Source organism: Trichechus manatus, unplaced genomic scaffold (genome assembly GCF_000243295.1).
Source record: "Trichechus manatus latirostris isolate Lorelei unplaced genomic scaffold, TriManLat1.0 scaffold00009, whole genome shotgun sequence".
Lineage (NCBI taxonomy): Eukaryota > Metazoa > Chordata > Mammalia > Sirenia > Trichechidae > Trichechus > Trichechus manatus.
The window spans coordinates 10812335-10827769 of record NW_004443945.1 but is presented as its reverse complement, the minus strand read 5'-3'; the positions used below and the strand labels follow the sequence as shown (position 1 = coordinate 10827769).

Sequence of the window (15435 nt, the reverse complement as noted above, 5' to 3'; positions counted from 1 at the left end):
TCCATGACTATAATTATTTACGATGTTTCACTGGCATGGATTTGAATTTTGAGGCAGAAGGCTGGCATGAAAGAGCTAGTGAGTGAATCTAGCTGGCTGCTCTGCATCAGAGTATCAATATAGCTTTGCTGTTCTCTTTGGGGCAATTCCAGTCACGGTTGTTAAGTCTTCAAAATAGTTTGTGGAGGGGAAAAAAAAGTCATCCTCAAAAGAAAGATAACTCTCAGTGTTGGCTATGTTAGTGATAAGAAAATAAAGAACGCTAAGAAACTGCTCGCATTCTAGACTTTGGATATGCACAATGACTTTGGAAAGTATTCCTTGAAAATGCTTGAAGTTCAATCTAATTCTTGGTCTACATGTTTTCTTACTGACTGTGAGCTCCCTGATGATAGAAGTCACGTCGTATTTGTGAATCCTCATAGACTAGAGTGCTGGAATACATTGAGCACTGTCTAAGTGTTTACTGAAGTTCAAAGAAAAAATAAGAGCAGAGGGAGGCAGGAAGGAAGAAAGAGAGGGAGAGAGGAAGCAAAATATTATAGCACTTTGAAATTAACATTCAGAGAAGTAACCACAATTCTTGTTGTAGGCAATTTAGTTGAGTCTAAGCGAAGTGTTTCTGAAAGTACTCAACTGAATCATAATCACTGGAATTCTGGTTGAAAACAAATGTTCCTGGCGCTGCAATAAATCAGAATATCTGAGAACAGCCCCATGAATCTGCATGTGAACAAGCTCCCCAATTTGCCTTGTGCACTTTATTATTTGAAAGACACAGCTCCCCTAGTCACAGAATAGACACTGATGTGTCAGAAAGCAGAAATTCCGATGGAGGCTCTCACTAATAAAGGTTTTACTATATCTAAATTAAGAAGAAGTATTAGGAAAGCTCTAAAACAATCACAAAAACAGTCCTTGTTCTCTTATCACAGGTGATAAACTTTGGAAAAATCTAAGCTTCCTTTCAAATTTAAATGTATATCAATTTTATAGAATTACAACTACAGTAGAAGTTCTCTTAACTGCTTTTTCCTTTATTCAACTTAACAAATGAGCAAGTGCTTCCCATTCCTTGTTTAAATTATGTTGATGCCCAGAACATAGTAAAAGTTTATTAAATACACTTGTGCATTGCTGCCTTGGCCAATTGAGTTGCATGTTTACCAATGGCAAGATGTGTTTGCTCCCAAACTTGTTTATGCCACTTCTGTTATTGTAATGATAATATTTATAATATTTTAGTAAGTAAGTTAAATATTAGTGGGGAAAGAGGATATTTTTATAAAATCTAATTTAAATGTTTAGTTTTGCTCAGTAAAAGCAAACCACTAAAAAAAAAGATACTTTTGAATTAGGTGTTGTTGAGACAACTCGAAAAGATTAGGGAAAATAACGCAATTCTAGTAGATTCTTTAGTTAGACTGTTGTGCATGTCTCTTTAACTATGTTCTCTATTTTGAAAAACCTCAAGCTAGAAACTGAATGCCTTCCATTATGGGAAAGGTTTCTGTAAGAACCACTGACCCAGAATTCCAGGCCTTGGCCCTCTATTAAAAAATGGGCAAGTAAATGTGTATTTTTATATTTAAAGTTAAAATGAAATGTATTTAATATATGTAGGCATACTTAAAAATTATTCCCCAATTTAACTTTTTTTTTTTTAATTAAGTTAACACCCTTGATACCGATCACACTGTGTATATATTCCCCTGAAAACCATCTACCTGTAGCTCAGAGCAAAAAGATAAGACTCATTGAAATTAGTATCCCAGTGGCTCCTTGCTTTTCTATTCCTGAGATGCTCAAGTCACACTTTGCAAAAGTTCCACAGTGGCAGGAAATATGACTACAATTAAGGATGTGCTAACAATTTTACACATTGTTATGGCAGCCCCGTGCTATGTATTAAGGAGAACACCGGACCTTACCTTCTCCGATGCATAAGCAAAAACGAAAGTTACAGGGGTCTGAAAACCAAACAATAAGTACTTTCTCAGTTGCAGAAGCCACTGGGAAGAAAAAAGAGCGCTGGGCATTTCTTCTCAGTTCAGACATGTCACAGCTCTACCTCCAGCCACTTGACAAGTCCCTCTTCTGGGTTGTTAGTGAGAAGGGATTCAACAATTATACTAAATGTGAGTAAGGCTGAGAATGATGAAGTGTTAAGTTTTAGGTCACATATTTCCACACTGTTGAAAGCGTTGTAAGGATAAAGCTCTCCGGCTTCCCCAGGGAAAAGTGCAGCATCTCCAGAGAGCCTCTGAAATGGACGAGCATCAGCGTCATTCCGACCAGAGGCTCATCCCATCCCGGCAAGCAGCCTGTACCTCCGCTGAGTGGAGATAAACATCCCTTCCCAGTTTTCTTTATCTGACTGAAAATAGAGGAAGAAGCAACTGAAAAGAAAGCAATGGAATCTGCCTTAAGAAATCAAGATTTTGTTTCATGTACCTTCCCAAAAAGCTGTTCAGACAGGTTCAACTGTGGGAGCAAAATGTTTGACTCTAATGAATCAAAATGGCTGTCAGACAGGTAGTGTAGGGAGGAAACCTTCTGTTACCAAGTGCAGTGTTGCAGAAACAAATGTTTCATCATAAAGATGAAAAATAAGTGAAAGAAGGGGAAATGGGTTCCTACATTAGTAAACTGCCAATTGGGTAGTTTCTCAGGCATGACCACGAATCTGATGCATAGGAGAAAAGGCTTGACTTGGGTTAAATATTCTCTGCCTCTGATCTCTGCTCCAGTTTGAACCTTGCTCTGCACATATTTGCTGTGGAACCTTCCACTTTACTTCTAGCCCTCAGCTTCCACCCAACAGGGATTTAAACAGTAGCTGCCATCTATAGTGCTGTGAGTATGAAATGACGTAACACACCTAAAGCCCTTAACTGAAAGCTGATACGTGAAAAGCACTTGACAATATTCTAGTCAGTGTTATTATTACAGAGAACATATCACAATACATAGTAATTTTCATGAAAACTACTGTGTTTAGTTATCACAATCACGTTCACATGAAAGATTTTGATATCATAATTCAGACACATTGTTAATCATTTTTTTCTCCTCTGGTTCTTTAATATGGAAACCCTGGTGGAGAAGTGGTTAAGAGTTTGGCTGCTAACCAAAAGGTCATAATTCTAATCCACGAGGCACTCCTTGGAAGCCCTGTGGGGCAGTTCTACTCTGTCCTATATGGTCATTACGAGTCGGAGTCAACTCAACGGCAGAGGGTTTATGGCTTCTTTAATAACAAAACAAAACACTGAAATTTAACTTTAATGATGACTTAAAATCAGCCTTAAAAGCTACATTTTACTGAAAAAATGCATGCAGGGAAAGACCAATATTCATAAGTCTTTTCCAAAACCTAAAGAAATCTTCAATTTCGGTTTATGTTTTTCCAAGTGAATAAAATGATTATCTCTGATACTTTATTTATTTTGTCTGATAATGCTCATAGAAGGTGTTAGTTTTTATAGATGAAATAAAATTGAAACCAGACACAGTCCATGTGTCCTATGGGTTCCATCTCTTTTCATACAAATGATTAAAGAAAACAGATTAAAAGTCAGTGTTACTGAGCTGTGGTTTTCTGAAGGTGCTTTAAGAGACAATGAAATTCCTCATCTCCTGTAACTGCTGAGAGACTCAGTACAAGAAAGATCAAAACAGTTATTTATTTTAATGTTTTTAGTTTCTGGTATATTTTTCTCCTTTTAATGGGAAGATATTAAAATGCAGCTGAAAGTGTGCTCTTAATTTCATTCTAGAAATGAAAGACTCCTAGCAAGTATGGTGCTCAGATGGAAATATTTGTGTCAATAGGAAGTTCTGTTTATGAGGGCAATTGTTTTCAATACAAAGCCAGATTTTCTACAGGGCATTAGTCACTGCCTACTATAAAGTTGGACCACTAGGGTACTATTTGGAAGGCCTAGCTTCATTGGGCTTTATAGGTTAAAGTACTGCTGATAAGTGTTATTGCTGGAGTCCACTAAATGGTATCCTCTTGGCTTGAAGGAGTTAATATAGTTCCCTAAGTGCCTCATTAAAGAGCCCATTGCAGACTTCTCTTTCAGCAAACATCTTTACAAATCCATAAACCAGATTTTCCTGAATTTCCTCATGAGGAAGGTTAAGTGAAAACAAAGATAAGGTGAAAGACTCTACAGGCTAAAAGCCAATGTCAGGAATCAAATAAATGGTAAACTTTTCACATTCAGAAAGGTTTAAAAATATCAACTATAATATATATTTGTAATTTCATGTGTTGATAACTTTAAAACATAGTTCTAGAAACCTTATGAGGTAAGAGTCAGTGCATAGACATTAACCAGTATAAAGGGAAGGAGAGAGGAAAGGCAGAGAGGGAGAGATGAAACTCTATTTCTATACTCAGTGCCCGATGAAGAAGTATAGTGTCTTACTGTTGTTAGTTGCTGTTGAGTTAATTCTGATTTATGGCGACTTTGTGATGAGTAGAGTTGCTCCATAGGGTTTTCAAAGCTGTCACCTTTCAGAAGCAGATCACCAGGCCTGCTTTCCAAGGTGCCTCTGGGTGAGTTTGAACCACCAACCTTTCAGCTAATAGTCAAATGCTTAACCATTTGCGCCACCCAGGGACTATACTGTCTCAGTGTATATCATAGTTGCTTAGTCAAGATTGAGAAGGAAGTGGTGTATGCCAAGAAGTCCTTGTTTTCCCAAAGGATGTACACCCTAGACTGAACAGTGAGAGCCAGCTCTTCTGACAGAGAATAGACGTGAGTGTGATTAATAAGAAATGGCACAGGAAGTCCATGTCCATTCTCGGGGGAGTTACGGTATTTTGTGTTTAGGTGAAAGAAAAGCTCTGAAGGAAACAACTGAAACACTTTCTACCATGTGTTTTCGTAAACACTGTTGTAACATATGACGAATTCTTTTAATTAAAAAATCATTGGACTTATTTCTGCCAGAATGTTTCAGAATTTCAGAGTCTTTCTTATTTAAAAAACGGGGAGGAATAGGGTCCATGAGAGCTATGATTAAAAATATAACTCCAGTCCTATTCCAATAACAAAAAAAGAATTGTTTAAAAATAGATATATTTGGTAAACACTTAAAAGACATGAATCAATTCCATACTTCACATGTCAGTCTCTCTCACTTAATGTAATGTGCCTTGCTAGCCAAGGCAGCAGATGTTTACAGCTAATAATTCACCATTTTGAAAATACACTACAATGACAACTTTATATTCATTTTTCTGTTATCATTAATAGTAATAATAACGTGTTTCCGATTTGCCTAGATCTATACCTATAATTTGATTCTCAGATGCTCTCTTCTCATCTCATTTTAGTGGCAAAAATAACCGTAAGTTAAGGTGGTTAACAAAAATAATTTTTTTTTTGGCAGAGTTAAGTAAAATTTTTTCAGTCTTTGATGTTTTAATCTTGGCTAATAATAATAACAATAATTTATTGAAAACTCACTGTGTGCCAAGTAATTTACTTATATTATTTCTAATCCTCACAACATCCCTGCAAGGCAGGTGAGGTATTACTACCCCCTTTTAACTAGTAAGAATGCTGCAGTATGGGTTAAGTAATTTGCCAAAGATCATTCCACTTGTAAATGGCAGAGTGAAGACTCAGACTGCTAACAGAGACATCATTCAAGGTTCTCTTTCAGAATTTAGATGATCTTTATCTGCATATATTAGAATCACACAGGCAGAAAAAGGCCTTAGAATCAATCCTAACTTTCTAGTTCTCTATAATATTCCTAAAAGATGGTGATTTGGCTTCTACTGGGGTGTTTGCACTCAGCAGGGACCTCACCACTTAATAAGCCGTTCATTTCCTGGCTGGACAGAATTAATCATTAGAGAGTTTTGTTCAGACTTGGTCAAGTTTTGCCTCTCTGGAACATTTCTCCTTTCATTATGAATCTGCCCTCCAAAGCAATGGTTCTCAAATTTTAATATGCCCACAAGTCACTTGGGGATCTTGTTAAGATGCAGATGCTAATTCGGTAAGTCTAGGGTGGAGCTTGAGAGTCTGTATTTTTAATAAGCTCCCAGATGAGGCTGGTCCTTGAACTACACTTTGAGTAGCACCCACTTCCACTCAAACAATTCAAATAGCTATCAGACAAGTTCATGTCTAAACTTGTTTTTTCTCCAGGTTAAATAGATTCAATTATTCATCTCCTTCAGACATGGTGTCCAGATTCCTCTCATTCTGCTTGTACCCTCTAGGATGAGGTCACTTGGCTGAAAACCTCAAAATTGAAAGCATAGTAATGTAGCCAGACCATGGCAAAGATCAGTGACATAAAAATTGTGCATTTTTGTGACATAAAAATTACAATTAAAGTAGACTGAGTATACTAGTCTTTGTTTTTTAGTAGCTAACATGTGAAATGAGCTTATTACCAAATAAATCTTTCCAGCTTTCAAATACTAGGTTCGTAAGACAATTTGTCACCTTTATCCTGTATTCTCACAGTTAGTTTTCTATATTTTTTTTACCTAGGTGAAAGACTTTACAGTGATCTCTGTTGAATTCTATCTCATTGGCTACCTTTCTATGTTGAGTTTATGGTTTATTAAACACATCAAGATTCCAATTTTGTGTAACTCTAAACTTTATTAACCTGATTTAAAAATGTTCAACTAAGTGTCTGACAAAAATGCAGAGACAGAGGCACTACCAGAGATGTTCATTCATTTATTAAAACCCATTGTTTACTGTTGTTCAATCAACTCAGAATCTACTGATGGGTGAACTTAGATGTTGGCCAACCAAAGTTTTTAGATGCTGTTCTCAAAATAATCAAGACAGAACTTGAGCTAGTATAGCACTCCTCTTCACCTTTTTGTTTGCCTTCTGAGAGGGAAATTTGTCAAAAAGTCAAAAAAAGAATCATCCAGAAGCTATTGACTTAAAAGAATGAGAATTAGTCCAGAAATGGAGATCCTGCTCCATTATGGTACCTTGGCATTCTAGGAGCAAATTTTAATAGTTAATATCAAGGAGCAATGTGGCACAACAGTTAAGCAGCTTGGCTGCGAACCAAAGGGTTGGCAGTTCAAATCCACCCAGCTGTTCTGTGGGAAAAAGATCTGGCCATCTGCTTCCATAAAGATAACAGCCAAGAAAACCCTATGAGGCAGTTCTACTCAGTTATATGGGGTCACTATGAGTTGGAACTGACTCGATGGCACCCAACAACAACAATCATAGTCATTACCTATGTTGTGGGATTATTTCATCCATCTACTGTATTTTCTGGTAAAAGCCAATCTCCCTAATCTCAGTTTCCTCTTAAAATGGGGATAGTATTAGATACTGCATAGGTTTGTTTCATATATATAAAAGAATTTACGTATATGGTACTTAGCACAGGATTTGTCACATATTAAGTATTAAAATGGTTACCTATGATGATGATGTTGATGATGGTGACATCTGTTGTTTTTTGGAGACCCCCTAACGAACCATGTCTCCCAGTTCACTCCCTTGTCTTCTCACCTTGAATCTGGGCTGGCCCTGTGATCAACTTTAATCAATGCAGTGGGCATGACACTGTGCCATTTCTGGGTCTAATAAGCCTTAAAAAGACCTGAGACTTTCTGCTTCTGTGCCAGGTTCCACATAAGAAGTCTCACTACCTTGCATCACCATACTGTCAGAAGTCCAACCTAGTCACGTGGAAAAGTCACATGGAAAGGTCACGTGGAAGAGCCAACAACAACTTGCCAGCCATGTGAGTGAGGCCACCTTTAGTACCCTCTCTGCACCACAACATGCAGCCCTGAACAGCCCTGGCTCCTGCACCATGGCTTGGACCTGAGTTCTAGCTGCCTCCTCCCCCATTCAACTAGGAATCAAGTCCAAACAATACATAACAGGTCACCATATAATTTCAGTAATACATTTTTGTTTCTGATGCTCATATGGAACTCATTTACTGAACATGATTTATGAGTGTTGTGTGTCTAATGAAAATAATGCCACTAATGTATCATTTTATGTTTAAAAAACTCAAAAACACCTAAAATCACAAGAGTTTATCATATAATGTGGTGAAGATAACTTTATAATAAAACATCAAAAACTACTATAAAGTCTTCCATCTTACCATTTTATATTCTTTCCAGCCTCTTTGGAAATCCAGACTTCCATCCTCACGATGTTGTATTACTGTCCAACCTCCCCCATTAACATCCATATTGCAAAATACCTAACAGACAAAGGGAAAATAAAGTTGAGTGACAATTATGTCTATTTTAAAGAAATATGCATCAGATATGCTTCAAAATAGAAATAGAGTAGGTAGTCCTACAGATAAAAAAGAATAAAAGTATTATGTTGAAAAATGTTAATTTAGACATCTTACTGGTCATTTCTTCTTAGATTCATATTTGAGTTGTTTCTGATTAAATTCTACCTATGGTGCATAAATTATAAAAATCTCAGTCTCAGACCATAAAGCATTAAAAAATGTAGTCAAATGGAAATAGGCACTTGTGTATGCTCAATTAAAAAACATGCTACCAAAGTTTCCATAATTACAGATTATTTTATTGCCAAAACATAAGACTAGGAATTTTAAAATATTTAATAAATTGGCATGGCAATACAACAAGAATAAAGCTTTTGGAAAATAATACTTTTAAAAATCTCTTGTAACTACTATATATTTCATTGCAAATTACTTCCTATACACTTACATACTACAATAGTTATTCTTGATGGCTAAATATTACATTAGAGGCAAAATTTGGTCCCCAGCATATGGGGAACACATTAGTTGCATGAATTCTAGTCATGAACAATAAGAGAATATGACATACTGTGTTTCTCCTGGCTGTGACATTTCTTCCTGTGTGGGAAAGTTATCCAAATCTTATAAAGACTTATGCTTATTTTAATTATTCTAAATACAATAGTATTCATTTAGAAATTGAGCCGTTTCCCCCAGAGTCCACCCGAGGAGAGAGACATATCTATAATGGGATTATCTTTGGAAAACAATCACTGTAACTGATGAAGCATGAATATGACAACCTGATTATTCAAGGGCCTGGCTATGGGGAACACCATTCTCCAGGCAATTGAATACTCCAGCATTTTGGAAGCTGGCTAAAGGTGTGGATATGAGGTAACAATAGCAGGCAGCCTGCGTAGGCACAGAGCTAAGCTCTAATTAAAGGAAAAACCTCAAGTGTTTCCCTGAAGCGTTATATGTGGAGCACAAATGGCTAAAGGGTATGAAAGCAGTGGGAGGAAATGTCATTTAAAGGACAAATTGTCCATGTACTTCCTCAGATTGAAAGGAACAAAGAGATACATGCCTATCTGTGAACATATAAAATAGGCCAAATGATCTCCCCACCTCTAAGATTATAAATTTACAATTCTCCTCCCTGTCCCAAGCTTCCTCCTCTCCTAATCCTTTAACTCTTCTGTATTTGTTCTTTGTCCTCAACATAACCTCTAGCTAGTCTTTGGCCCTCCTAAATTTTAACTCATTCATTCATTTTCTTTTCACTCAAGAAGTATTTTTGGGCACATATTCTGTATTATGGAGCCCTGGTGGTTAAGGGCACTGGTTAAGACCTCAGCTGCTAACCAAAAGGTTGGCAGTTCAAACCCACCAGACCCTCCTTGGAAACCCTGTGGGGCAGTCCTGCTCTGTCCTATACGGTCGCTCTGAGTTGGAATCGACTGGACGGCAATGGGTTTTTTGGTATTCTGCGTTACAACTGGAGGTATTACAAAGAGTAAAACATGGATCATGTCCTCAAAAGCCTAAATGTTTCAATATTAATTGTTCCCAGAAGATTGTAGAGACAAAGGAGTCCATAATTTTCAACTCCAGTGATCTAAAGGAGAAATTTAAGAAAGAGAGTTAACATGTGACAGAAGAAAATGACCACAGTTTTGGACATCTAGAGTTTGAGATGGAGCCCCGGTGGTGTAGTGGTTAAGAGCTCAGGCTACTAATCAAAGGGCTGGCAGGTCAAATCCACCAGCCTCTCCTTGGAAACCCTATGGGGCAGTTCTACTCTGTCCTGTAGGGTGGTTATTAGTCGGTATTGACTTGATGGCAATGGGTTTAGAGTTTGAGGTAGCACACACACATAAAAGGGGATATTTATGGAGCGTAGTTCTTCTCTAAAACACACAGGACTGCCATGAGTTGGAATCAACTGGTTTATTATTATTATTATTTATTGAGCAGTTACAGATGATCTTGGAGGTAGACCAAGAGTAAAAATCTGGATGGAAGAATAAGAGAATAAGAAAGGAAGAGCCATTACCAATGTTATCCTTGTTAAATGCAAGATAATTTCAATTATTTATAAGCATTTTATAATTTAATCTCACAACAACCCTAGGTATGACTCTCATTTTACAGATAAAAAAATGAGACAGTATTACAGTAACTCACCAATGATCACACTTACAATAAGTGCTGGATCCTAGATTGGAACCCCATGTATATCTAATTCCAAATTAATCTATTTGAAAGCAGTATTCCATGGAACTGAAAATGGAAGAATTATTTAAAGAAGTAAAGACAAAAGTGGAAAGAGTGGGTGGGTTCAAGAATGGGGTTTGGAGAACAACTAACAGAGATAAAACCCATCAGCAACCTTTACATAGGCAGGGACTTTGTTTTATTTCCTGCTGTCCCTACTGCCTAAAATGATGCCTAGCCAATGGTAGATACTAAATAAACATGCGTCTAATGAATAGAGATAGAATAAAGAAAAATGAAGTAGAAAAACCAGAATAATGGAGTTCAAGGAAAGCTGGAGATAGATTTTAGTTGGGGAGATGATCAATTTAATCAAATGTTCCAGAGAAGTCAAGATGAATAAAGATTAAGAAAATGTACACTTATATTTGAAGAGAAGGAGTCGTTAGTGACCTTGGGAAAGAAGGATCATTCTGTGAATAGAATCCAGATGGTGCAGTTTGAAGCAGGCATAGGTGGTAAATCAGGAGAAGTGGCCCAGGTGGAACATTTACTGGGGAAATTTAAATCAATATATGGGAAGTGAAAATGCCAAGAAAACGTTTCGTTGCGGAGGGACTAATATCAATTGTTTCTCAATTAAATTTTATCCAGTTATCGGTTAATCCAGAATATTTTTTCCAGATTTTCATTTTCTAATGGACACTGATTGCCTCAAAGTTTGCCAAACTGCACTTGGAAAGCTATAAAGTTCAGTTACATACCCAGGGAAAGGACTCACTACATTTGCGAATACAGAGTATGTGGAGAAAACTATGCTGTACAGTTTTTTTGATATTGTTATCTATGTGCATTTAAAGTTTTAAAGTCACACACACACACAGAGAATGAAAAAGTCCCTTTTAAACAAAGGAGGCATCCGTGACTTGTAAATGTTAAGATGTGCTGAGAGTGCATCTTAAGTAGAGACCCAGGGAAAATCAGAGTTATGTGATAGAAATTAACCAGGCAGATTACTGAATTGGAAACTGAGGCACAGAGAAGTTAAAGGGTTGACATATACTTAACATTTCTTAATAGGACTCAATAATAAGAGCAAATATAACAGCTGCCATTTGTGGAACATAGACACAATTGAGCTGAAAAGCATATTGGTTAAGAATGTGGACTTGGGTGCTAGACTGCCTGGGTTCAAATCCTACCTCTATGCTCTGATTCTACCTCTTAAGGTTCTTATAGGGATTAAATGACTTACTAAGTGTAGAGTTTTAAAAATAGTGTCCAACACGTAATAAGCATTGTCATTACTTTATTATATATGAGACGAATTTCTTCAACAACTTTATGAAGGAGATAAGAGACCTCCTATTTTATAAATTAATACATTTAGGTTCTGAATGGCGAGCCAAGTTCACACAGCTAGTAAGTGGCCAACCTGGGAATGCACCACCGTCTTTCTAACCTTTAGCACTACACTGAAGGGGAGAGGCTGTGTACGGGCTTATCAGACTGCATGGCCGGAAAGTGTAGTCCAAAGTCAACTGAATAGTGTAAGTGGCAGAGAAGACTCCAACATGGAATTGCATTTTATGATCAGTATTTTCTAGGTTTGTTACCATGATGGTAGAAAAGGTTTAATTTTTAATAATAAAAAACAGCTGCTTTCTGAATTTTTCAATAATCATCACTTTAAAAGAGATTTGGCTTAATAAGGAATCAAGTCAGTTCACGTAATTATAAGTTTCAATGTAATTCTCTAGTACTTTATAATGGGTGTCTGTTAAATTCACCTCATTATCCAGTGACCCAAATATGGAAGAGTGAAGTAAATTATAGTAATAAAAGATATCTCTGACTTCTGTAAAATCAAATGACAAAATATTTTCTCAGTGTCTATTACGTTTAAGTACTAAGATTTGGGAGGCACACGTCTGTATGACTTCATATTCTTCCGGGTATCTTTTTCTCTCTCATTTTATTATGATTTGTATGGTATTTATCTAATTGCTGGTTAGGGATTGCAGTAAGGCATGGTAGAAAAAAGAATGGGCTATGGAATGAGGGACACTTGTGTTCAACTCTCTGATCAGCCACTTACTGGCTGTGTGAATGAAATAACTCTACATGAAATATTTTTGCCTAGTGATGCCTCAGTTTCCTCATCTCATAGATACATAGGTGAGATAATACGTATTTATAATATGCACTATATAGTGCATGCATATAATATATTACAAATATCTCATAATTTATTGTTATATATGGCATTAATATAGCTTACACTATTTATAATTATGGATAATATGGAATATGTAAATCCAAAAATATGTTGGAAGTACAATAAATTTTCCCTTTTTGTTACTATTACAAACTTCTAGTTAATAATATTAGCATCACTAATTTTTTGGCATCCTACTTTTTATTTTATATATTTAAGTTTAAAAAGTTGGATTTACTCTAGCAAAAAAAAATACACCATTGTTTCTAGTCAGAAGAAAAATAAAAAGCCTATGCTTAGTAGATGAAGAAAGTTCAAGAAAATAGATCGTCGTTTTCAGAAAGATTTAAGACATGAAAGGATTTGAAAAGTTCTTTGCCAATATTGTGTGGTCTGTGATATCTGGCGGTGTCCTTCCTGTGGGCAAAGGCCCCACTACATTTACTACGCCTGTTACATTTATTGATTGCATGACTTGGGCTTAACTCTATCCAAGAAAAGATTGAACTGGCTCCTATCCCAGGCAAGGTCAAAGCTTTCAAGCATTAAACACCTTTTAACATAATACGGAGGTTTAAACCCAAACAAAAAAGGGAAACTTGATTCACTTCGCTCTTATGCCTTTATTTTTCATACAAGTTGGAGTGATTAGGCTTGTGGATGTTAATTATTTTTCCATAACCTTAAATGAAAAAGGCTCAATACCTTTGTTATAGTCCCTTTTCCCAGAATTAGAGGAATTGTGGGTTCAGAAATACATTTTTAATATTTTACGATAAGAAGAGTCAGGATTTAATGGTTTCTCTCTTTGGATGAAACTATGCTGGCTATAGTGCATTTGGTTTTAGACACTTACGAAATGAAAGAAAAAAATATTGTTTCCTACTACCATGCACTGAAGGGAATTCAGAGAAGAATATAACCACAAGCTGTTAATAACATAAAAGTAAAGCATAAATATATAAATGACCCAATTCTCATTTTCTAACTGCTTAAAAAAATTAAATAATCCTAGAAAACTGCCTCTGACTTCCACATCACATTTGAAAAGATAACACTTTTATAACTTTTGCAGACATTGCTTTTTTGGCACGTAACAGTATCAGTCAAAACAGTAACTGTTTAACAATTCTGTTATACTTGCAACTCTGCCTTAAAGATGAATGCTTTCCTGTTAGTATTCCGTTTTTGTTACTTGTCTTAAATAGCTCAGTTTAATTAATTGGCCCACATATTATATCAGAGATATTTGACTTTATTTATTTACTTGTTCTTTGTTTGTAGGCACTCTTAAACACTTGCTAGAACTTCTGAAAACATTACAATGACCAAAGCTTTTGCTAAGCAAATTCAAGGGTAGCACCAAACTTCATTACCTAGGAAGCACAATTTACTTGGAAGGATGGAGGTCCTATTTTCCTTTTTATAAGATTAAGAGAATTGCAACGATTCATATCAAAATGGGGGAAGGTAATGAGATTACAGGGATGGAAGAGAGGGGAATGGACTATAATGAGAACATGAACTGATTTTACGTGATTTTCTGATAGTAAGCTTTTGCCTTTGTTACTCCTATATCCCACCTGTGTTTTCGGCTCCATGGGGCAAGAGGCATATATTCAAAAATTAATGAATGGTGTAGTTTCAGCCATCACTAGTATAAATAATTATCCTGCTTAGCCCCCTAGTTAAGATGGTGCAGTCTGGATCTAGATTCCTTGGGTTCAAATTCTGTCTTCAATATTAATGCCGATGTGTCTAGGGCAATAGGGATAACGTGAGCGCCTATTTTACAGGGTTGTTGGAAAGAGTAAATGCGTGAGTACACCTAAAGTGCTTAGAACAGAGTCTGGCAAAATATAAAACTTCAATACATTTGAACTGTTGTGTTAATCAGCCTCTGATTTACTTTGGGGAATCAGTACAGCATCTGTTCTTACTAATGCCGTGCTACATGATTATAATAAGGGGTTTGAAACAAAATGTCAGCCTAAAGTATCTTTCTCCATAATAGAACAATATTACTACCTGTGAGAGAATCCAGGATCATAAAGTTTCCCCTTTAATAAGTAATAATTACTACTCAATACTACGTAACTAAGTAGTAAATAAACAAAACTAGAAAATGAGCATCAAACTCTAAGAGATGAACAAAGCTTTCCCGCCTCAGTTCTCTAATCATTTCTCTTCTCACCATGCTCTGCTACTATTCCTAACAAAACTGTATCTAATGATAGTCCTGACTAGATGACCTGTGAATTTCTCCTTCTTCCCTCTGCAAAGCCATGGGGGCCACTTCCATAGTGGTAAAATTTGCCTCTCACAGGCCTATACTGATATGGCTGCTAATATGTTCAGGCTATTATTTTCTCCTAGGCCCAAATCTTAAAAGTTTAATCCAGTAGATATTTGACATTTGTCAATTTAATATTTTAAATTTAATTTATTCAGAAACAACCCTGAAGCTCCAAGATACGCAAAATCTAATTTTACTGAGGAGTAAATTTAAATCATGCTGTCTTGATAAGACCCACCCAGGAGGCAGTCACCTTACTAGGGACTACACAGCATTTGAATCTCGAAACATTTTGAAAAAGAGTAATGGTTATACTGAATCAACACTCATGGAATGATCAAAACTTTATTTGGGGAAAATATGTCTCCCACCTGAGGAAAGCCAAGTGGTAATATTGGTAATGGAGAGAAAAGGAAATTAAGAGTATAAATGTTCT

At 36.2% G+C, this 15435-nt stretch overlaps 1 protein-coding gene across 6 annotated transcripts in view; it reads right to left on the bottom strand.

The window, feature by feature from the left end:
* The window catches only part of ANGPT1 (angiopoietin 1), a 281266-nt gene that overhangs the window by 42577 nt on the left and 223254 nt on the right, over positions 1-15435 (bottom strand). For all 6 annotated transcript variants that reach the window (XM_012559855.2, XM_004370693.3, XM_023725985.1 and 3 more), the window contains exon 6: positions 8140-8241. In XM_012559855.2, coding sequence (XP_012415309.1) covers positions 8140-8241 — 102 coding nt within the window. The remainder of the gene's footprint in view (positions 1-8139; positions 8242-15435) is intronic.